This window comes from Salvelinus sp. IW2-2015, linkage group LG23 (genome assembly GCF_002910315.2).
Source record: "Salvelinus sp. IW2-2015 linkage group LG23, ASM291031v2, whole genome shotgun sequence".
Lineage (NCBI taxonomy): Eukaryota > Metazoa > Chordata > Actinopteri > Salmoniformes > Salmonidae > Salvelinus > Salvelinus sp. IW2-2015.
In genome coordinates, this window is record NC_036863.1 from 30,503,296 (window position 1) to 30,527,662 (window position 24,367).

At 42.1% G+C, this 24,367-nt stretch overlaps 1 protein-coding gene across 1 annotated transcript; it reads left to right on the top strand.

The window, feature by feature from the left end:
* The first annotated feature begins 2,596 nt into the window (after nucleotides 1–2,596).
* Nucleotides 2,597–19,985, top strand: LOC111950166 (plastin-3). The gene is made up of 16 exons (XM_023967568.2): nucleotides 2,597–2,684; nucleotides 9,305–9,409; nucleotides 9,710–9,861; nucleotides 11,135–11,264; nucleotides 12,094–12,226; nucleotides 12,383–12,464; nucleotides 12,824–12,989; nucleotides 13,236–13,378; nucleotides 13,892–13,987; nucleotides 14,122–14,317; nucleotides 14,591–14,669; nucleotides 14,795–14,912; nucleotides 15,115–15,248; nucleotides 18,763–18,886; nucleotides 19,121–19,245; nucleotides 19,487–19,985. The coding sequence occupies exons 2-16, from the start codon at nucleotides 9,349–9,351 to the stop codon at nucleotides 19,617–19,619; spliced, it is 1,872 nt and encodes a 623-aa protein (XP_023823336.1). The 5' UTR covers nucleotides 2,597–2,684; nucleotides 9,305–9,348; the 3' UTR covers nucleotides 19,620–19,985.
* The last annotated feature ends 4,382 nt before the right edge of the window (nucleotides 19,986–24,367 follow it).

The following is a 24,367-nucleotide window of genomic DNA, read 5'->3' on the forward strand; positions in this document are numbered from 1 at the left end:
CAACAAGCTGCCATGTGGGGAATCAAAGRTGGCTCGTTTCAGCTAGTTTGATCTTGTTCTTGATACCATGTCTTGTTTTGAGGTGTTTTGACTGATGTCATGTCTATACAAATATGGCTAAACTTCGCTAGCTAACTAACCAACAACTGAAATGATGTATTTGAGAGACAATTGCTCCATGTGCAAATGTATTTATCTTTTCAATAAACRTTGGCGATGAGATATAGTTTACATGTTGTCAACAATCTAAGCCAACCCCGTATTTTTGACCCATAGTTGTGCAGGCATCKATTTTGTTGCTAAACAACCAACCCCTCGATTGCTTTGGTGTCTATGGGAGACACACCCATTTAAGTAGACCGGAATTTACCATAAAAAAAAGGTAAACGGCCTGAGTGAACTATCTTCATTTATCCACCATCTTTGCCTGGGGCCTTGCCTGGCCTGAGCAGGGGGACATGACTTCTATGTGATGGGCAGACTGCCATTAATTTGCTCTCACTAGCCAGAAGATTTGGACCCTACCATTACGCTTGTTTACACTGAGCTGCTCTTGGGTCGGAACGCCATGATGGTTAGATTGATGCCGAGTCCACGTCATGTCGGAAACTCTGAAAAAATTTCAGACTWGCTAACCTAGGCGGAAGTCGGATCCTGAGTTTCCCACTTGGGAGCAGGGTTTCAATTAGGAAAATGTGGCGCCGGACATTTGAGCAGCAACATTTTAATTTACCAGACATTTGAGAAATTTACCGGACCCATATGCATTGGGTGCKTAACCTGATTAGTGCATCCATCCATGGTGCTAAGAATGACAAAAATCATATTTAGAATATGGTAATTCRTATTAACAGAACATGCAAGTCAAGGATGCAATGATCTGCGGTCCTTCTTACTGAATTCTGATGTGTACTTTAAACATGTTAGAATAACTGCCCACACTTACTTTTCATCAGCCAATAAGATGAGTATCAAACAGCCAAATCATTAGCGTATATCAATCTATTATAGTAGAAAAGTTTAGGCTACCTATTTTATTGGTCAGCTTGTCGAGAAAGAACTAGCCTATTCCAAACCGACTCTGGGACAGTTGTCGGGCAATAGATCCCAAATTCGTACAACCTATGCTACATAATGTTTTTTTCAAAAGCAATGAGTCTGATGCAACAGATCAGAACGTTTAGCTTTAAATGTTAATAAACTATAATTTTTCACATAAGCGCAGCAATGCACACAAGTGTAACAGTATAACTTTAAACCGTCCCCTCGCCCTGACACGGGCGCGAACCAGGGACCCTCTGCACACATCAACAACGGTCGCCCACGAAGCATCGTTACCCATCGCTCCACAAAGGCCACGGCCCTTGCAGAGCAAGGGGAAACCCTACTTAAGTCTCAGAGCAAGTGACGTAACTGATTGAAACGCTACTAGCGCGTACCCGCTAACTAGCTAGCCATTTCACATCCGTTACACAAGGCAGTAGGCTAGGCCCGAATATTCGTTCCATAATGTAATTAGCAGGAAAACAGCATTGTCAAAAGGGCACTGCACATGCGAGCAGTTTCATGTGACATAGATTAAAATAACTGTTAGCAATTTAGAAAGAGAGAAGTTCTAATAGGCTACTTTGAAGCAAGGTAAGACATGCCTCATAATATGTATTCAAACGTTCAGGTTTCAAACAATTAATTATATGTTTTCAAAATGGGTACTGCCTCCAGCTCATTGYAAAGTGGTGTGTGACACGCTGATGAAGCCTTCCTTCCGTTGCCGTTTGATGYTGAGTTAACAACTGGGAACTCGGAAATCTCTGACTCTTTCTAGAGCTCCAACTTTTCGACCTGAAGATCACTGACGTCATGATTTGACCTCGTATTTTTCCGAGTTCCCAGTTGCCTTGAAAGCCCCACAAAATGCTCCAGCATCAGCTCTTGCTTTGTCTGACACATTTTCCGCTCAAAGGGCTCTCTATCTGTATTCTGTACGCGTGTGATAAATAAGATACATAATGAATATACTGTACACACGTGCCAATTTCATTCCACTAAATTATGCAAATTAACCTATAGACCAATAACCATGACCAGTCAAATGTATTTACATCACAGGAGGTTGGTGGCACCTTAAATTGGGAGGATGCACTCGTAGTAATGGCTGGAGCAGAATAGGTGGAATGGTATCAAAGACATCAAAAACATGGTTTCCATGTGTTTGATGCTTTTCYATTTCCTCCGTTCTAGACATTATTATGAGCCAGACATTATTACGGCTTTTCAATTTGTTTATTGGCTGCGGTGGCTGCTACTAGCTAGCATRAGGATGAAAACAACAATTTTCTTGAACAACAAGCAGTATTTCAATCTTCTCAATGTATCAGTTTKGATAAAGGTAACATTTGGAGTACAGTAGCATATCCCATCCCTGCCTTGAGGAACGTTTTCCGAACAATATCGCATGCTGGCTCAGCTCTCTTAATCTAACCATGATGGCGTTCCGACCCCAGTGTAAACAAGTGTAACGGTAGGGTTGGAATGTTCTGGCTACTCTGAACACCTAATGGTTCGTCAGCGGGCGGGGATACATTCCACCCGCTCACTTTTCCGTGCCTTGCTGGATGAGGGAGGAAGTCTCTGGGMTCGAGCTGGACGTTTTGTGGAATTTGGGGGGCATCTAGCTAGCTAAAGTAAGTTATTCTTAAGATTCAAAAATTACATCATGGTTTGTTGAAACYTGTTAAAAACGTTCGAATTGTTCATCCATTACAGTATTAGTTTGCGTCTCTTTTTTTAGCTTGCAGTACGTTCGCATCTGTTAGCCATTTAGCTAGCAACCCAAGCTAGCCAGCTACGTTATTCGTTAATCGTCCCAACTTTASTTGGGGAAATGGCTTTGTAGGGTGAATACGTGATTGGTTACATTAAGATCTTTAAAATTGCAATATATTTTAAAAAATATGTCGGGAAAGGACGACGGGGAATACCATTTTGCATCCATTTTACCACCCACTCATTGCACCTGGAAGAACAATCAGTAGTGTTAGCTAACTAACGTTAATTGCGTCTGCCATGAAAAGAGGCAGCTGCAGTTGGTTGTTTTCTGCCAACATGACAGGATGTTTGATGAGTATTCTTCTATCTCGCGCCTATTAAAGTGTCGGTATGTTTGTACGACCTAACCTAGTAGCCTGCCGTAAAGTCAAACAGGGAGTAGACTCGTGCCACATAGTCTACTGCACCCTCAAAAACGTACTTTTTTTTGTTCGTAGCCTACCCAAATAAGTACATACCAGCCAGACTCTATTGGCAATGTTTTGAATTACATTCGAAGTAAGTATTATCCTCAGAAATATTACACCATGACCTATACTATTTATTTTGAAGCAATATTTCAATATTATAGGGGGTTTGAAAAATTTCCTAAATATTAGTGCTGACTGGTGCTGGTTAGGAATGTAAAATAATGAGGACATCATTGTTACATGACTGACTTTAATGAAATCATACATATCCTCTCTCCCATGTAGGCAACATTCTCAACCATGGTGATGTCTTGCTGCTTGCTATGCGTAGACCAAATAACTGGCTGCTTCAAGAATTCACTCACCAGTCTGATTACATTCTTTCCATGCATGCAGGATACCTGTTGCCTGATACCTGTTGCCTAGTTTTTTACTTTGTGGGAGGTAATGCCACACTGTTCATACAAAAAAAAAWTCATCCAATGCATGTGTGTGAGTTAAAGCCACAATCTTGAGATTGTGTTTAAGCCCAAGTCATCCTCAGCACTTGGTTTAGTATGAAGCTGAGGGATGGAGCCAGGGAAATAAATGTAGGCTAATCACTCACATTCATAGACATAGCTAAGGATCAATCAATCAATCAAGTTTATTTTATATAGCCCTTCGTACATCAGCTGATATCTCGAAGTGCTGTACAGAAACCCAGCCTAAAACCCCAAACAGCAAGCAATGCAGGTGTAGAAGCACGGTGGCTAGGAAAAACTCCCTAGAAAGGCCAAAACCTAGGAAGAAACCTAGAGAGGAACCAGGCTATGAGGGGTGGCCAGTCCTCTTCTGGCTGTGCCGGGTGGAGATTATAACAGAACATGGCCAAGATGTTCAAAATGTTCATAACATTTGCAAGGATGCAAGGACAGTCATTAGACAGTGCATATTTTATATCCATTTGCTAGTAACAACCCCTATAGACAATACTTTGGGCATACAGTTGTACAAATGTGTGCATTTTGTGGTGGAGTAAACATAAGTTAGGCATGACATGTTTAGACCTATTTATAGTGCAGTGAAGACCGAGAGGAAGAGGTGAAGTATAGTAGTGTATATAAATAATCTTTGGTTAAGATCTTTTCCTGGCTAGTCTAGTTCCTTTCTCTGTGAGTGAATGCATTATAGCTGGCTCATTCTTCTGTCTTAGTATCGTCTGATTTTTGTTGTCCTTACTCATAAAATGAGTAATCACATAGCTTTGCCTTGRCCAGTTAAAGCTGCAATAAGTAACTTTTTGGGCTACTCTTCCAWATTCACATAGAAATGTTAGTTATAGATCGGTCATTCACATTGAAAGCAAGTCTAAGAAGCGGTATATCTGTTCTATGTGGGCTATGTCTGCTTCTTGTTAAGTTTTGTTTTACTTTCAGTTTTGTACATCAGCTTTAAACAGCTGAAAATACAATATGTGTGGTTATGAAAAATATATTTCACAGCGGTTTAGATGGTACAATGATTATCTACACTATACGTGCTTGTTYTGTCACAAACTGAAATTTATTGGAAAGGAAATGGCAGAGTGATTTCTGCATAGTGCAGCTTTAAGCCCAAAGTTTGGTTTTAGCATTGGCACATCAGCAATGTGTCAGCTGTTTTTCACGGGCAGAAAGCTGTTCTTTCTAACCATGTTGGAATAAGTCACACTCTGTGGTTTGTTGATCTTTAGGATCTGTCAGTGAGTCACCTGTCAGCAAACATAATTATGCTTATCTTGTACCCACACAAGCTGACAGGAAGTTGAACTATAATGTCATAAAGAACATGTAGTTTAGAATAGGCTCAAGATATCACATGTAAGTGAAAAGCTGACGGTGCAGAAAATCCTCATGTTCCTGTAGGAGCTCGCTGGGTGTGTGCACATGAACTTGACCACACTTGGGAGGGGTGCCCATTCTATTTATGTGCCTTACATTTCCCATGTCACGGACGGGGCGGGTGARGCACTGGCAAGGTGTGGTCTTGGCTCTACCCTGTTGTCTCTACCATCTGGGAACCCTCCCCTGATCTGACTCAACTGTCAGAAAGATCAGTTCAAACTTGTAGATGTTTTTTGTGTTGTGGCAATTAACAGCTGTCGCCGGCTGCTGCAAAGTGTCTAATTGTCGTGGAGGTGGGGCTAGTATTAGTCGCAGAATAACTTTTCTATAAATCCTCTGGTCTTGTACTAGTCTTTAGAGTGCCTAGCCATATGTCAAGATGTTATAATTATGTGTAAATTGTGGCGTTGACTTGCTGCTAAGCAAAGCATTGTCAATTTGAATAATGCATTTGAATCATATCACATTCTGTGATCATGCTATTATGCAAATGTACTTCTATTCAGAGAACATTGTTACCTGTATCCGTCCAATGTATTTAACTTTGTCACCCGTCCAAAAACAGCTTGTTCTGTCAACTGCCATTGAGGCCTGCTATTTTTAGGTGTTGACAGAGATGTTATTCTTAACGTTTATCCCCATGTCTAGACATGATGGTTCACATTACAATGTCCTTATTCTTCTATACCAGTAATGATTATACTCTACAGTGTGTACACTACTTCTCTACCGCCTCCATTTTTGCTCTGTGTATGTAACCCCCACCCCCTCTCTCTCATTCGTTCGCTTTCTCTCCCTCTCTTTCTGTCTGGGGTGTGACAGGGGTTGGCATATGAGGTAATGTTTGGAGTCCCTTATTATGGCTGGTCTGATTCCTGTGGCCTCATTTCACATCCAGGCGAGGCTCAAATACAGTTACACAGTAATAGTCATTCGCATGGTTGGTAATTTTCCTAATGATAATACAAAGGTTTACTTAGGGTTGTATGTTTTCTCTCGTTGTATAGTCTTTCAATGGCTAAACAATACAAAATAAATGAGAGGGATGTGTGAATTTTGATCAGGCTAGGCTACATTTTTTGCCTTCATGTTGTAGGACTTTTTCTAGCAGTTTTGCGCCCTGTAATTTTGAATTTCAACTTGCAGAATGAGATGGTTTGATTATTGGGGAAATGACTCACATAGGAAATTGCTACTCTCTGGGGGGAAAACGATTGCCTAGTATGGTTTTGACTGAATTTCATTTCCAGCTGCTTGATAAGGAGTGTGAGTGTCATAAGCAGAAACCAAAGCACCTCTTTGCCCCCTTGGTTTATGTGAGTGTCAAGGCAATCAATGATCTTCATTCATGGCAGTGATTATACATTCTGTCTTTTGTCCTTTGTTCGTCCTGTTGAATGTGTGCCTGTGATGCCAGATGCAGATTAGGAGAAAATGGTCCCATTGGAGGAACTGAACTGACTGATATTGCCATCTTATTTATGGTCATGACTTATGATTTAGGCCTCTCTAATCAATTGATCTATTATCATAGATCATTTCTTCATACCCAGGACTTATATTTAGAAAGGACAGCTTGACTCASTGTATTGTATAGCCCATTCGACATGTTAGTTGTTAGGGTTGTGCTGTGTCCAGATCTCCATACTGTGCCTGTGCCATCCTGGGATATACAGTTTTATCAGTAGTACACACGGGGTAAAATGTATTCAATTTTTTTGGTAATAAAAGGCCAAAAACCAACACTTACCAGAATGCTAACAAGTACTAAGGACTTCTCATATCGCATGCTAGGTAAATGCTAACGAGCACATGCAAACATTTACCTGTAGGACAGACAACCCAGCCCATAAAGTTATGAAAGTCTCAAAACATAGCTTGCAGCACAGACAAAACAAATATTAGGCAGCAGGAGGGGATTGTCTGCTGCTTGATCTTGATACTTTTGGTCATGTAGTGTATGTGGACACCTGCTTGTCAAAYATCTCATTCAAAACTCATGGGCATTAATATGGAGTTGGTCCCCCTTTACTGCTACAACASCCTCCACTCTTCTGGGAAGGCTTTCCACTAGATGTTGGAACATTGCTGCAGGGATTTGCTTCCATTCAGCCGCGAGCACTAGTGAGGTCGGGCACTGATGTTGGGCAATTTAGTCGGCGTTCCAATTCATCCCAATGGGTTTGAGGTCAGGGCTCTGTGCAAGCCAGTCAAGTTCTTCCACACCGATCTCGACAAACCATTTCTGTATGGACCTCGCTTTGTGCACAGGGGCATTGTCATGCTGAAACAGGAAAGGGTCTTCCCAAGCTGTTGCCCTTAAGTTGGAAGCACAGAATTGTGTAGAATGTCATTGTATGCTGTRGTGTTTCCCTTCACTGGAACTAAGGGGCCTAGGCCAAACCATGAAGAGGACTTTTTTTTTAAGCCTCTTACCATTTATTCCTCCTCCACAGAACTTTACAGTTGGTACTATGCATGGGTCAGGTAGCGTTCTCTTGGCATCCGCCAAACCCAGATTTGTCTATTGGACTGCCCGATGGTGAAGAGTGATTCATCACTCCAGAGAACTCATTCCACTGCTCCAGAGTCCAATGGCGATGAGCTTTACAACACTCCAGCCAATGCTTGGCATTGCACATGGTGATCTTAGCCTTGTGTGCAGCTGCTCGRCAATGGAAACCCATTTCATGAAGCTCCTAACGAACAGTTATTGTGCTGACGGTGCTTCAGAGGCAGTTTGGAACTAGGTAGTTAGTGTTGCAACCGAGGACATACGATTTTTACTTGCTTCAGCACTCTGGGGTATTGATGGTATTGAAGAGCCATCCTGTGGCTTTTCCTAAAGTATATACGGTATACTRCCCAAGCCTATTAATTATGTTCTGCAAGCATGATTGTGTGGAATCCAGATTCCCAAGCCTATGTCTTCAGGGAGCAATAATTTGTTAAAAAAGAACATTGTAATTGCATTCATACTTGTGAGTATTTTGTCAGTGCAAGCCTTCATGGGTGAACTCTTTATGGAAGGAGAATGTGCTTATTCCGGTTTAGCTTTGGATGGCACAGAGTGGGAACAGWACAGGGCGGCAGGTAGCCTAGCAGTTAAGAGAGTTAGGCCAGTAACTGAAAGATCGCTGGGTCAAATCCCCAAGCATACAAGGTGGAAATTCTKTCTGTGCCCTTGAGCAAGGCACTTAAACCTAATTGATGCTCTAAGTYGCTCTGGATAAGAGTGTCTGCTAAATGACAAAAATGTACATGTATGCAGCTGACAAAAATGTACATGTATGCAGCTGATGTAGCCTATTTTTATAGACAGACCTGTTTACTGCATTTCTCTACCCCTTCAACATGGGAGGGGTGGCGGTGCCTAAACTAAGTACTTATCCATGAAGAATAGAGATCACTAGGGCCTACATATCAGCAAATGTTGGTGAAGGAAACATGAAAGTGTGTGGAATGGGTTGCTGGTATTCTGTTGTCTGGTTGGTATTTGTTGGTGCCCTTGAATAGTGAGACAAATATTTCAATGTGAAGGGTGACTATCGCCAAAATATTTACGGCTGGCTCATTCCTAAGTTGTGACCTCTCACCGCTATCGCGCGCCCCCCCCCCCCCGCATTGTAAAAGAACACAACACAAGACAAGAACAAGACATCATTGGAGTAGAAATAKAATCCTACTAACCATGCTTAATCTGATTATATAGGCCTACCAATAGTGACATCCTTCAAGTTTTGTTATCAATAATTCATTTGAACATACTGTAGTAGCCTAATATCCAATTAGACATGTGCTGTGCGGATGGGGAGTGGTCAGTGAGGCAGCAGCGCTCTAGTGTCTCTCTCTCTCTGTCTGTCTGTGTGAGCTCAGGTTCCAGCCAAGTGAGCCACAGAATGTCATCTGTCACGCTAAAGTGACACTATCTTACGTTCCCTCCCACTGCAACAAGGATTCAAATGCTCAGCAGGCAGGACAAGGCCTACATTGACAGGACTAATACTGGTGTCCTCTTCTCCTCCAGACCCGCTAAGAGGTCATGGAGGGTCGTATTGTTACAGAGAGGGTTGCTCATAAGGGAAGTAGTGTAATGGTATCCCCTTACTGTCATTTCCCCTTCTGCCTTTCATGATCTGACCAGTTCAGGACTTCTGTTCCCTGTCTCTCTCTAATGTACCAACCTGTTTGTCTGCACAGGACCCACCTCTCTTGACTGACCACCTTCGGTCATTTCCATCAACATGGCAGGAAAGATCTCCAAAGACGAGCTGGAGGAGCTGCGAGAGGCGTTTGGCAAAATTGGTGAGTCGGTTACATCTGTGATTTTACAGTTGATTGATTTGATTTGCTACATTAGTACGACCAGTATGGCTTGTTTCATAATACATGTTTGTTACATTACACACAGGCTACAAGTCTACAACGGTTTCATTGTACTGTCCCTGACTTTTTAGTTATTGACGTTCGCYTCTCGTCCCTTGCCTGCTTTTTTCTATTGTTTGCGAACCAGCTCAAGGATTCTAGTAAAAAAGTATTGTGTGTTAGCTGAAACGTATTTAGAAAATATGCTCAAACCGCTGCGGTCTGTCTGTGCTTTTGAAGACCTCGATGGCAATGGGTCCATCTGCGACTATGAGCTCCATGAACTGTTCAAGGAGGCCAACCTTCCCCTGCCTGGCTACAAAGTCAGGGAGATCATTCAGAAGCTGGATCGCAACAAGGACAACAAGATCAGCTTTGATGAGTTTCTGTCGGTGAGTCATGTTTGACAGTTGTGTGTTAGTCATCCTAAGGGAGTCGGGTTTCAGCAAGTCAGGTTTGGCCAGTCATCCTCAGGGAGTTGGTGTCAGCAAGTCAGGTTTGGCGAGTTTGTTCCAGTTAATGAGGGATTTGTTGTTGGGAGTTCTGCCTATCCCTGTCTGACTAAGGGGACCATCTTTTGTCTCCTTTGTGAAATCAAGTTCCCCTTTGAAATTCTTGTGAACTAGTTCTTTAACGTKTCAATTGAGTGTCCACTAAAGCACACACAGGAATGAGGAAATGAGGTCAGATGGTGAGTTCCTGTATTTCGTTTCACCCATGATGAGAGAACAGTAATTTATTGGCCTGTGCCAGTCTCCATTTAGAGTAATGATTTTTAGAGTAATGATTTGACCAATGGGATCCAAAAATAAAATAATTATTTTTATATCAGCCTTTTTTGTATGGGTTAGCCTCAGTTATGTTTTTTTTTGTATGTATCAAAGAGCCGGGGTTGTGCCATTATTTTTACAGTTGCTATAATTTATTAAAAACAATTTAAATGGAGAAAGTCCATGTCTCTGTTTTCATTTAAAATATGGTGGGTACAGTTTGAGATTAAGATAATAGTAAACCATATCCATTTAATTGAAAGTAAATGAAATCACRACAGAGTTATTACTTATGAAGGTACATTTTGTGCTCCCAAGTGGCGCAGCGGTCTAAGGCACTGCATCTCAGTGCAAGAGGCGTCACTACAGACACCCTGGTTTGAATCAAGGCTGTATCACAACCGGTCGTKATTGGGAGTCCCATAGGACGGCACACAGTTGGCCCAGCGTAGTCTGGGTTTGGYCGGTGTAGGCCGTCATAGTTAAGAACAAATTCTTATTTACAGACTTGTCTAGTTAAATAATAAAAACTGCATACTATTGTGTTTTCCATGGGCCTCTATCTACTGTGCATAGGCAGTGTAGGCTAACACCACTTGATCCTATGTTTGTGGTCTGGTGTAGACTTCGTACAGTATCCGGTAACATGTTGAATTAGGAGGATAAAAACGTTTGGTTCACAGAGGCGCTTGGCTTCCTGGTAAACACTGGTGTTTTTGTATCTTTACTGCTCCTCCCCAGTGAGAACCGTAATGAATACCATGGCAGGCTTACACTGATTTATCTTGTAATAATGCTTATTATAATAACTGTGCATAATGTAAGCAGAAATGTATTAGGATCTTGAAGAGGTTGGCCGTTGAAGCTAAAATGCCCTTTGCCCCCTCTACTGCAGATATTCCAGGAGTTGAAGAGCAGTGACATTGCCAAAAGCTTTCGCAAGGCCATTAACAGGAAGGAGGGGATCCTGGCCATTGGGGGGACATCTACGCAGTCCAGCGAGGGCACGCAACACTCCTTCTCTGGTGAGCTGCTCAGTCTCCTTCTACTAATGTTGATGGGATTGCATTACAGTATGCTGTACTGTGTATATACACACTGAGTGTACAAAATATTAAGAACATGTGCTCTTTCCATGAGACTGACCAGGTGAATACAGGTTAAGGTATGATCCCTTATTGATGTCACTTGTTAAATCCACTTCAATCAGTGTAGATGAAGGGGAGGAAACAGGTTAAAGGATTTTTAAGCCTTGAGACAATTGAAACATGGATTGTGTATGTGTGCCATTCATAGAGTGAATGGCCAAGACTAAATATTTAAGTGCTTTTGGATGTGGTATGGTGGTAGGTGCCAGGCACACCGGTTTGTGCCAAGAACTGCAACACTGAGTTTTTTTGTGCTCAATACTTTTCTGTGTATATCAACAATGGTCCACCACCCAAAGGACATCCAGCTGACTTGACACAACTGTGGGAAGCATTGGAGTCAACATGGGTCAGCCTCCCTGTGGAATGCTTTCAACACCTTGTGGAGTCCATGCCTTGACGAATTGAGGCTGTTCTGGGGGGGTGCAACTCAATATTAGGAAGGTGTTCCTAATGTTTTGTACACTCAGTGTATAGGCCTTTTGATCTAATTTAAGGGAACCTTTCTCATGAGTTTTGGTAGATGCTCTGTCTGTCTCTCTAATCTCATAGTGGATTGATTACCTACTCTACGCTAGGGGCCCTAGTCAATCGAAACCAATAACTGGGTTTCCTTGGATGTTAAACATAACATTATTCCCGTGTAGTGAGAGAAGGTGTATAAAGTTGTGTTGGGCTGAGAGTTTCCTTGTGCTGCCCTGTGCAGAGGAGGAGCGGTACGCGTTTGTTAACTGGCTCAACACAGCGCTGGAGAATGACCCTGACTGCAAGCACGCCCTGCCCATGGACCCCAACTCAGACTCCCTCTTCAAGGCCATGGGCGACGGCATCGTTCTCTGGTGAGACACAATTACATAAATCTCTATGTTCTGTGTAATTCTGCACTTACAGCCCCTAACACAGCTAATTTTCCTTACACTTGGTTGAAATGGGGCATATCTGCGTCGCCCAACATTAGGACCCCTCATAAGCCAGCTGTTTATGTGCTCCTGTAGTAAAATGATCAACCTGTCGGTGCCAGACACGATTGACGAGAGGACCATAAACAAGAAGAAGCTGACACCATTCACAATACAGGTCTGTACAAACTCAACCAGACTGGTCACACACAGTACACTGATTGGGGATTCTTAGGCTGCCTAGAAACACAGCCCAATTCTCATATTTCTATCACTAATTGGTCTTTTGACCAATCAGATCAGCTCTGAAAAATATATGTGATTGGTCAAAAGACCAATTTGTGGGGGTAAAATATGAGATTTGGGCTGACTGTGTAAAAGCAGCCTTAGCGATGTAGTGATTTGTTAGCGATTTAGCAAATAGATAGAATTTCTGTSATCTCTTTATGTTTCATGTACGAATGTGGGAGGGCTTGTTTGTTTTTCTCTCTTTCCTGCAAGGGACTTCAAAGCTTTTTATGTTTCTAYGTCCTGCAGGAGAATCTGAACCTGGCTCTGAACTCGGCCTCTGCCATTGGCTGCCACGTGGTGAACATCGGGGCTCTGGACCTAAGGGAGGGGAAGCCCCACCTGGTGCTGGGCCTGCTGTGGCAGATCATCAAGATCGGCCTTTTTGCTGACATTGAGCTCAGCAGAAATGAAGGTGAGGGACTTTCACAGCACAATCACTGTCTTGGCGACTCATGAACCTGTATCTAACCGCCGTGTTATTCCTCATCATGGTACATTTACCCATTACAAGGAGGAAAGGTCTCTTTCCTTTTATATCACAACATTATGACGTCAAGCCAGTTTGTCCTCAGTGTTGGAGTGGCTTTTCATGGTTAAAGAAATCTTTGGTCAGTGAGTGTTGAGGTGCTGTAGCTGAGTGAATGTCCTGTGACCCCAGCCCTGGCTGCTCTGCTGAGAGATGGAGAGACCCTGGAGGACCTGATGAAGCTGTCTCCAGAGGAGCTGCTGTTGCGCTGGGCTAACTTTCATCTGGAGAACGCTGGCTGGCAGAAGATCAATAACTTCAGCTCCGACATCAAGGTAGGGATGTACGGTCCATGTATGTTTGGTTCGTTTTCACTGTATCTGTATGGTTAATGAAGGTGAAATAGTTTTATGTTGTCCTCACAAAGAAGTGGTGGAACTATGTCTAATCAATTTTATTTAGCCAATCAAGGCTTCAACCAAATCTGGACTCTTAATTMTATTCTTTCAAAGCAAACAATTCTTTGCTCTGATGATATCTTTGGTTTTTATGCCCGTGCTTTATGAGATTTCTGACTGACTGTATCTTTTCTTCAGCTGACAGACCTTTCAACCTGTAAAGGTACTTCATAGATCAACTTCCATAATGTATAGGAATTGACAATAGCTTCATACATGTGTCATCAAGATCATTGTACAGTATTAATATTTCCATTGTTCGTCATGGTCATTACATACCKATCTGTTGTGTCGTCTTGTTCCCATGTGGCCTGCACAACCTTGTATCCCAGTGTTCTTGTATATCTTTCCAATGCTGAGGTTCAAACGAGATGTCTGTCTCTGTTTCAGGACTCCAGAGCCTATTTCCACCTTCTCAACCAAATCTCCCCCAAAGGCACAGAGGAAGATCAACCACGCATAGACATCAGCATGGCAGGCTTCAGTGTAAGCACCTTCACGGAGAACATACACATTTCATATACAGAGAATCAATTGTGTTCAGTTAATATACGTACATTCAGAAGGGATAAATAAAATGCGTCCCTGGTATGAACCTGTGGTGTGTCTATGACCTGCAGGAGAAGGATGACCTGAAAAGGGCAGAGAACATGCTTCAGCAGGCTGACAGGCTGGGCTGTCGACAGTTTGTCACCCCAGCCGACGTCATCGCCGGCAACCCCAAACTCAACCTGGCCTTTGTGGCCAATCTCTTCAACAAGTACCCATCTCTCACCAAGCCTGAGGGAGAGGACATCGATTGGGGGCTGCTGGAAGGTGGGTGCTGAGCTAGACATCTGTTGGTTATTTACATTTACATTTACATTTAAGTCATTTAGCTGACGCTCTTATCCAGAGCGACTTACAAATTGGAAAGTTCATACATATTCATCCTGGTCCCCCCGTGGGGAATGAACCCACAACCCTGGCGTTGCAAGCGCCATGCTCTACCAACTGAGCCACACGGGGTTATGATTGCTGGGTGGATTCTGTTCAGTGTACATTGTACTCCCTGAGACCATAAAATYACCCAACATCTTTTCTGTTTAGGTGAGACACGAGAAGAAAGAACATTCCGGAACTGGATGAATTCCCTGGGTGTGAACCCACATGTCAATCATCTGTATGGGTATGTACGAAATGCAGCTAATTATTTATATAAAAAATGAACATGCCAATACCTTACTGCTCCCTACCAGTGGTATTCATACACAGGGTCAGGTAACCTATATAAGGATTATCTTTCCTCTATAGAGATCTAGCGGACGCGTTGGTCATCCTTCAACTTTATGAAAAGATCAAAGTGCCCGTCGACTGGACCAACAAAGTCAACAAACCACCATATCCCAAGATTGGGACAAACATGAAAAAGGTAAACTATATTCTCAAATAAAATGTATGTTCCTCCTATAATTCTTACTTTGAAAAAATGCTAAATAATGATCATATGGCAGAATTTACTGTTTCTGTCTTCAACTATTCAGAAGCTCATAGATCAAAAGAACACAGCTCCAGTTCTGGAGAGAGACTAAAGGTGTGTTTCTCTTGACAACTACTATGTTTTCTCTGCTCAGTTGGAGAACTGCAACTATGCGGTGGAGCTGGGGAAGACGACGGCGAAGTTCTCTCTCGTTGGCATCGGTGGGCAGGACCTGAACGATGGCAATGCCACCCTGACGCTGGCCCTGGTGTGGCAGCTGATGAGGAGGTGAGTCCTGGCACATGCTTAGATCAATATGTAACATACCTTTAATAACCAGGGACACATTTTCTGTTTTCACCACTGCAAAATATGTTGCTGTTACTTTGATGTTTATGGAAAACATATGTGCGCACAGGTAAATAAAGAAGGGATAAGCGCTGAAAGGAAATTTGACTCCAATTTACTCTTCGCTGACCACCGCCCCACTCGGACAACATTTTCCCAGGAAGCTCCATTCCCCATTCAAACTTCTGGAGAAAACCCCTCACATCAATCTAAAAAAAAAATGCCCTGTTTTCTCCCCAATTACGTGGTACCCAATTGGTAGTTAGTCTTGTCTCGTCGCTGCAACTCCGGTACGGACTCGGGAGAGGCGTAGGTCGAGAGCCGTGCGTCCTCCGACAACACAACCCAACCAAGCCGCACTGCTTGTTGACACAATGCCCACTTAACCTGGAAGTCAGCCGCGCCAATGTGTCGCAGGAAACACCGTGCACCTGGCGACCGTGTCAGCGTGCACTGCGCTCGGGCCTGCCACAGGAGTCGCTAGTGCGCGATGGCACAAGGACATCCCTGCCGGCCAAACCCTCCCCTAACCCGGACGACGCTGGGCCAATTGTGCACCGCCCCATGGGTCTCCAGGTCATGGCCGGCTGTGACAGAGCCTGGACTCGAACCCAGAATCTCTAGTGGCACAGCTAGCACTGCGATACTGCGCCACTCGGGAGGCCAAACTGTGTTTTTAATACACCATMAAATTAAACGCAGACTATCCCTTGATAATTAGGACACTATTGGGTATGTTGTGGTGGACTGTCATTACACTTCAGGGGAACCTGTTACGATGAAGTTTGTAGTGTGGCTAGCCACTGGATGGCTCTGAATGCACGCAGTCAACATTACTACTAACCACTTGGAGCTGATTAGTACTCTCAAGTAGTATCCTGACGTCGACAGCAGATGGTTGTATTCATAATGTAGCTAACTTAGCTAGCTTACATACATTTTGAGAATGTTTTGTTAACTGGCTAGTTAGCTTTAGCAAGGTTTGATGGTCATTGAGAAAGCGCTAGCTAACCAGCTGAGCTAGCAAACAAAGTAACAAAAGTCTAATTTCAGATTCTAAAAATACAACAGGCTCTGCATTTCAGAAATCAGAGTAGCAAGTTCCCCTCGTGCACTGTATCTATTTCATGCGTTTGAAACATGAGCTTGTCTGAGGTGTTCGGACTCAACGACAGTTGCTATTAGTGGTCTACCGATTAATCGGAATGGCCGATTTAAAGTTTTCATAACAATCGGAAATCGGTAATTTTGGACACCGATTTTGCCGATAAAAAAAATAAAATAAATTGCACCTTTATTTAACAAGGCAAGTCAGTTAACAACACATTCTTATTTTCAATGACGGCCTAGGAACGGTGGGTTAACTGCCTCGTTCAGGGGCAGAACGACAGATTTTTACCTTGTCAGCTCAGGGATTCAATCTTGTAACCTTACGGTTAACTAGTCCAAYGCTCTAACCACCTGCCTCACGAGGAAGCCCGCCTGTTATGCGAATGCAGTAAGAAGCCAAGGCAAGTTGCTAGCTAGCATTAAACTTATCTTTATAAAAAACAATCAATCATAATCACTAGTTATAACTACACATGGTTGATGATATTACTAGTTTATCTAGCGTGTCCTGGGTTGCATATAATCAATGCAGTGCGCATTCGCGAAAAAKGACTGTCGTTGCTCAAACGTACCTAACCATAAACATCAATGCCTTTCTTAAAATCAATACACAGAAGTATATATTTTTAAACCTGCATATTTAGCTMAAATAAATCCAGGTTAGCAGGCAATATTAACCAGGTGAAATTGTGTCACTTCTCTTGCGTTCATTGCACGCAGTCAGAGTATATGCAACAGTTTGGGCCGCCTGACGCCATTGCGAAATAATTTGCCAGAATTTTACGTAATTATGACAACATTGAAGGTTGTGCAATGTAACAGGAATATTTAGACTTATGGATGCCACCCGTTAGATAAAATACGGAACGGTTCCGTATTTCACTGAAAGAATAAACGTTTTGTTTTCGAGAGGATAGTTTCCSGATTTGACCATATTAATGACCTAAGGYTCGTATTTCTGTGTGTTATTATGTTATAACTAAGTCTATGATTTGATAGAGCAGTCTGACTGAGCGATGGTAGGCACCAGCAGGCTCGTAAGCATTCATTCAAACAGCGCTTTCGTGCGTTTTGCCAGTAGCTCTTCGCAATGCTTCAACCATTGCGCTGTTTATGACTTCAAGCCTATCAACTCCCAAGATTAGGCTGGTGTAACCGATGTGAAATGGCTAGCTAGTCGGCGGSGTGCGCGCTAATAGCGTTTCAAACGTCACTCGCTCTGAGACTTGGAGTAGTTGTTCCCCTTGCTCTGCATGGGTAACGCTGCTTCGAGGGTGGCTGTTGTCGTTGTGTTCCTGGTTCGAGCCCGTGTAGGAGCGAGGAGAGGGATGGAAGCTATACTGTTACACTGGCAATWCTAAAGTGCCTATAARAACATCCAATAGTCAAAGKTTAATGAAATACAAATGGTATAGAGAGAAATAGTCCTATAATTCCTATAATAACTACAACCTAAAACTTCTTACCTGGGAATATTGAAGTTAAAAGGAACCACCAGCTTTCATATGTTCTCATGTTCTGAGCAAGGAACTTAAAAGTTAGCTTTCTTACATTTTCTTACACTTTTACTTTCTTGTCCAACACTTTGTTTTTGCATTATTTAAACCAAATTCAACATGTTTCATTTGATGTATTATATTAAGTTAAAATAAGTGTTCATTCAGTATTGTTGTAATTGTCATGATTACAATTTTTTTWTTTTATTAAATCGTCCGATTAATCGGCTTTTTTTGGTCCTACAATAAACGGTATCGGTACCGGCGTTGAAAAATCACAATCGGTCGACCTCTAGTTGCTATCCTTTGGAGCGATCTGGGGCAGAACTTAGCAAAGGGGCAATTGTCTTGTTTTCATATTCTGACTATCTTATTTGTTGTTTCCTGAAACCCCAAATAAGCAGCTCCAATGTAGCTTTGCATTGTTACTTAAATACCAACCAGTTGTTTTCTCAATGGTTCTGCTAGGCGGGGCCAGTTGTTGAAGTGGGTGATGCGTGTAGACTAACTAGAATTGCCGGTTTGTCCTGGTGCAGTGCTAGTATCTGTGGCGTCACTGTCAACAATATTTATGACATGCTCTCACACGATTATTTCTCAGTAAATCAGGGTCGTAAAAGAAGAGAAAGCAGCATAGGGGCAAAWGTTTTGTAAACCTGGCCTTCAGGCAACTGCACTGGAACATTTAAACAGTGGATTGTTCATTCTTAAGCAGAACTTGATGATTAAGTGGATTGTTTTTGGTGTACTTTTGACTGGCCTTCAATGATTACATGCTGACCATTGCACACTGCCGAGTGCCCAAGAAACTGATCAATATGTGAGCTAACTCTTGACATCTCTCCTAGATATACGCTGAATGTACTGGAGGACTTAGGAGATGGACAAAAAGCTAATGATGACATCATTGTTAAATGGGTCAATACAACATTGTCAGAGGCAGGGAAAACAACCAAGATCTCAAGCTTCAAGGTTTGTAAAGCTTTATTGATATTTAGGTTGTTCATTTAATACATTTGTTTATATCTTTGTTAGATGCATACATGTGTTATACAACTATGTTCTGTAGTGATAATGCARTCACTACATTGAATCCTCCAATCGGCAGACCTAATCTGTGGCATGCCACAAATTCTGACACTGTACTTGAGCTGATTTGTGAAGCAGGGTATTTGACACTGTGTGTCCTCTGCCCTTGATTGTCAGGACAAGGAGATCAGCACCAGTTTACCAGTGGTGGACCTGATTGATGCCATCCAACCTGGCAGCATCAGCTACGACCTGGTCAAGACTGGTAGCCTCTCAGCCGAGGACAAGCTGGAGAACGCCAAGTAAGACTTCCACTGATATACCTGTCCTGATGATCATTGATATGGGATATTGACCTGTAAGAAGAACTCAAGCTTCAATTACTTCCTGTTTTTTGCTATACTATCTGTTAAAAAATTTGAAATATGGAGGGGCTGTGAAGTATATATTCATAAGTCATACGAATGAATATTAAACAAATAGGAATGTGTCAGATGTCGAGTCTGATCAATATTAAATGAAACAACCCATTTCCCCTCTTAGATATGCCGTCTCCATGGCGAGGAAAATCGGCGCGCGTGTCTACGCTCTCCCAGACGACCTGGTGGAGGTCAAGCCCAAGATGGTGATGACCGTGTTCGCCTGCTTGATGGGCCGGGGGATGAAGAGGGCTTAACGGACTGGTTGTGCCACTTTGGTATTGCCACACAACTACCCACAAGCCTTTCGCTTTATTAAGGGCCACCCGGGAATGAAGAAAGACATGTGGAAGAATTGTTACCAATAGACATTTACAGTTTTTTTCTCTTTTTTTTCGGTTTTGTGCTATTTTCACGTGTGTGGTACATTTTCAAAACTTTTTGTACAAAACTCTAAACACAGCATCATGATATCTTCTCAATTTAGTTATTTTAACAACCAGTTAATCCATTAGCAAACATGCAAGATACATGTTTCAAAATTGCCCTTTAAATGTAGTATGCTACAGGACTGTACATTACATTACACTGTTTTCACGTTAGGGAATACACTTACACTACCCATCAACATTTACTGAAAATCTAATTTCTATCCCATGTGTGTTCATTCTTTCACAGTCATTGATGCAAAATATAAATGTATTGTTCAGATATAATTACACTATAGGTGTACTGTAATCAAATGAAAGAAACCTAACGTTTAGCAGGYACTAGTTTKCATCAAGCCAGTTAAGCATTTCACCATAGGTTCTCATTAACACAGTAAATGTCCTCATTGTTCATGCACCTGGGGGAAAAACCTTTTGACATGGTGAATCCAAGCCTGACATAGATCTGGAATGATGTCATTGCATGCCTCATCCATGGCCTGAAGGAGGGTGGCACACTCATGGGGATTGCAATCATACACCTTCCACCTGTATTCTAATATTGTGTTGTATTGGCCCTATGTGGCTCAGTAAGAGCATGGCACTAGCAACACCGCAGAGTTTTTGGTTCAATTCCTATTGGGGTCACACAGGAAAATGTGTTGACTCACTGTTGCCACTTTGGATAAAAGTGCCTGCTCTACCTAAATGGCATATTATGAATTACAGTACTGTATTGACCAATGCAATTATAGTAAAGCAGTGTAACCCCTCCCCCAATCAAAAAGACACCTGTAATTTTGGGTACATATTTAGGGCAGTGGTGAACAACATACGGCCGGAGGGAAATAATGGACCTTTTTCTGGCCGGCAAATAGCTTTCGACAAACAAATAGGTCCTGGAGAAGAAATCTGCGGCATTCCGCTGAATAAATAAAAAAAGAAATCTCAATATGGCCCTCGACAATTATTTAGGGGATTCAATTGTTACACACAGTACATATCTGGTCTTGTATATCTGTTTTTTTACTTACTGTAGAATAAAATAAATGGTCACCATCATAGTATATTCACACAATAAGGCACGAACAAGTGTGGTATATGGCCAATATACCACAGCCAAGGGCTGTTCTTATCCACGACGCATCGCGGAGTGCCTGGACACAGCCCCTAGCCGTGGTATATTGGCCAAATACCACAAACCCCCAAGGTGCCTTAATGCTATTATAAACTGGTTACCAATGTATTTTAGAGCAGTAAAAATAAATGTTTTTTCATACTCATGGTATGAGGTCTGATACCTCGGCTGTCAGCCAATCAGCATTCAGGGCTCGAACCACCCAGTTTATAATACAGTATATATCATACTTTATGTTCATACTTTACAAACATTTTCATGGTGTGTTTCTCAATCTGTAGTAGACAAACCAGTTTAACATCTAGAGGTTTACCAAATGGTTAAATGATTATCAATTTAGACCATTCGGATTAGGTAATAGTAAAAAATACAATCACATCAAAAGTAACGTGAGCATTGTATTGTGAAAAGCTTTTACTTTATTTGAACGTATTGCAATGTTAGACTTATTTATTTCAAGATGAAACACTGATTTAAGTTTTATGAAAAGGTGAATGATTGTGTGTTGTACTTAGTCAATTGAATATGTGCGTAGTTTAGAAACTGCCTTTTTGAKCATCTGTTTTGTACTAAGCGTTGTGAAAATGTATCACATACTTGTGAAACTTGCACCAAAGTGATTGAAAAAAAACTGTAAGACTCTTTGCAATCAAAACCTAAAATCTCAACCTCGTTTTGAACGGAGGTATGTATACTACAAAATATTGTGCAGTCTTATTTGAGGTAAGCCCAAAACATAAAGTTACTGAAGAACACTATGCCTCATGTTACAGAGGACAACTTCCTATGTTACTTTTCGATATGCAACACTATCTCAATTCATGTTTCAGAATGCTGTATGGTATAAGTATGTATGTATTTTTCCAGTTAACAGGTTGTGTTTCTGAGTAGTTCTACTCCGGTTGATTATGTTACAATTATATCCTTGATGTGTACACTATATAATACATAATCATATCATCCCTTACACAGTGGATAACAATATTTAACTTGGACTAACTGAAATGGTGGCGGTTTAGGTGTTGCACCTGAACTTTCTCCTCTCCCTTATTGAAATGCATGCATATCTTAATAGCTAGTCTTGTCAACAGCTGCATATCTATGGAAGCCATAAGGTCAAACCTTAGTAATGACCAAACCTGAAGGGTATTCTCTGTGTATTCCTGTATTTACTTTATTTTGGGGGGATTATGGTAGCTAGCTAGTAAGCTGAGAGCAGCTGGGTGTCTGGCTTTTTTCTATTGTGCTATTGGTATGTCTTATTACTCTGGAAGAAACCAAGGGAGCTCACTTGATAGTTCGGTGTCCCTGGTTGTGCAGTATCTTTTAATGCCAACTTCTGATGCGYATTAGTTTCCTCTTTTCTTTTGTATTCAACATTACCAAAAAAATTGCCTAAACTATTTCTGCCTTGCAGATATTTTCATTATATTCCATAGTTACCGTACCATTGCATTTTGGTCTCATGTGTACATGTTTACTCTGAAGTGCTTTATACAAATAATAAAATGAACAATGCGTAAGAATCTGCTTGTTATTTATACATAGGCCTACATATACAATACATTGTGGAACCTTGTCTCAGCCGTGGTCATATAGTATTTTCTGTCCTTTGGCAAGCAGACAACAAAAGGTATGCATAGTGAATGGTGGTTGTGTTTCCCTGTATTCATTGTGTGCTGTGGGAGGTCTGAAGGGACGTATGCTCTGTGGACTGTCTACTTGCAGGTTAATCTCTACAGTCTGTGGAGGAACAGGTGATGCGGTTGCACCGCCCTAGGCTTTACACTACAGTGCAGTTCACCTATTTACCCAAATGCATTGTTTATTTTCTCCAGAAACCTGCATGCTCTACTTGTTTGCATTCACAACAGTTTCAATCCATAAAGTAACAGTAGGCTGCTGTACTTAAGTGCAACTCTGTAAACTCGGGTACATAATGGCACTAACTTCAGTGTTCTTTGGRTGGATGTGTTCTCTTATCCATATAGAGGTTCTTTAGTTTCGGTGTAGTGATTAAACCGTGGGGAACCCAGATAGCAGATCGTTGGACGTTGTTCACTGGTCTGAATCCTGAACAGATGCTGAGACTGCTCTAAACCACAAGCCCCCTCAGGCTTTCTAAGTCCTCTCTGTCGCATACTGTTTACTAAGTGGAGACTGTCTGCCACAGTCTGTCAGAGAGCTCTATGAGGGTGAAAGACGAGATGAGGAGATGACAGACTGCTTTGGCTCTCATGGGCTTCATTATCTGGATTTACAGGCACTGAATGCTACATTGGGGAGTGTCTACTTTTTTTTCTATGTTAGTGTTCATTAGTGACTGAATTAACAGGACAGAAGCTAACCAGAGTCAATTCTCTACACGGGGGATGAAGTGTCTGTCACCCACTTGATGTGACTTGCTGATCGGACTTTACTCTCTTGGTGCTTGTTCTTCTCATTAAGACAGAGAGGCTAAGCACTCCTTTTTACCCCTGAAAGCTCTCCACGTCCCCGCCCTCTTTTTCTCTCCGCCCCTCTTCCCCTCCACCCATCCTGCTCTGCCTACAGTCAGTCTATTGGAAGTCCTGTTGACTTAGACATGTTGACAAGCAGTGCCTATGCTTTCCACAAGTGAAGAAAGGAGGAGACCCCAGAGGAAGAAAGAAGAACCACTTCAAAAACCTGACACAATTAGAGGACGTGACATGTTGACGAAGCAAGGAAGAGGTATGAAATGTGTTGGCTTGGTGCTCCTTCAGTAATGCATGCTCCTGCAGTTCCATCTTCTCCGCAATGGAAACAATAGCTGGAAAGGAGCTCTGGTTGTCTTTGAAATGGCCATAAGGATTTTACTGGAGTGATTGGAGGCAAGCAGGGTATAGAAACAAGCTGGTGAGTGACCACCTCCCTAAAAACATTTATCTTTTAGCGAAACGGCACTGTACTATGTGTTTATACTATGTGTTTATAGCATTCATTGTTATTTTTGTTATTTTGGTCTGTGTTCTTATGTAGCATGTGGCACTTTCCCATTGCCATAGGAAATTACATATGGCCAACAGACACTTGTTGCCTGCATTTATCACTATGTTACTGTAGTCACAGTCATGAGACACACATGATACACTGGGCATATAGACAGTCACTACCTTCGCTGCCTCAAGTGATGAAACGCACCTGTTGTCAGCTATGATGTGGAGAGCTTGGTCCTGTGGGAGCAGTTAGATTGGCTGACTGAGCAGAGTACTGTGCCTCAGGCTGACTGTTTCCCCTAATGATCCACCAATTAGTAAAACATTGGAAACAGTTGTCTAAACACCATCATCATTTGTCTGCTTCAACTTCCATGAGCCAGTCATGGCCCTAACACCACCCTTCTCAATACTTTCAGTGCTTCCACGTGTCAGAACGTAATGACAATTTAGAGGTAGGTCAGTGGCATAGCACAGTTTCG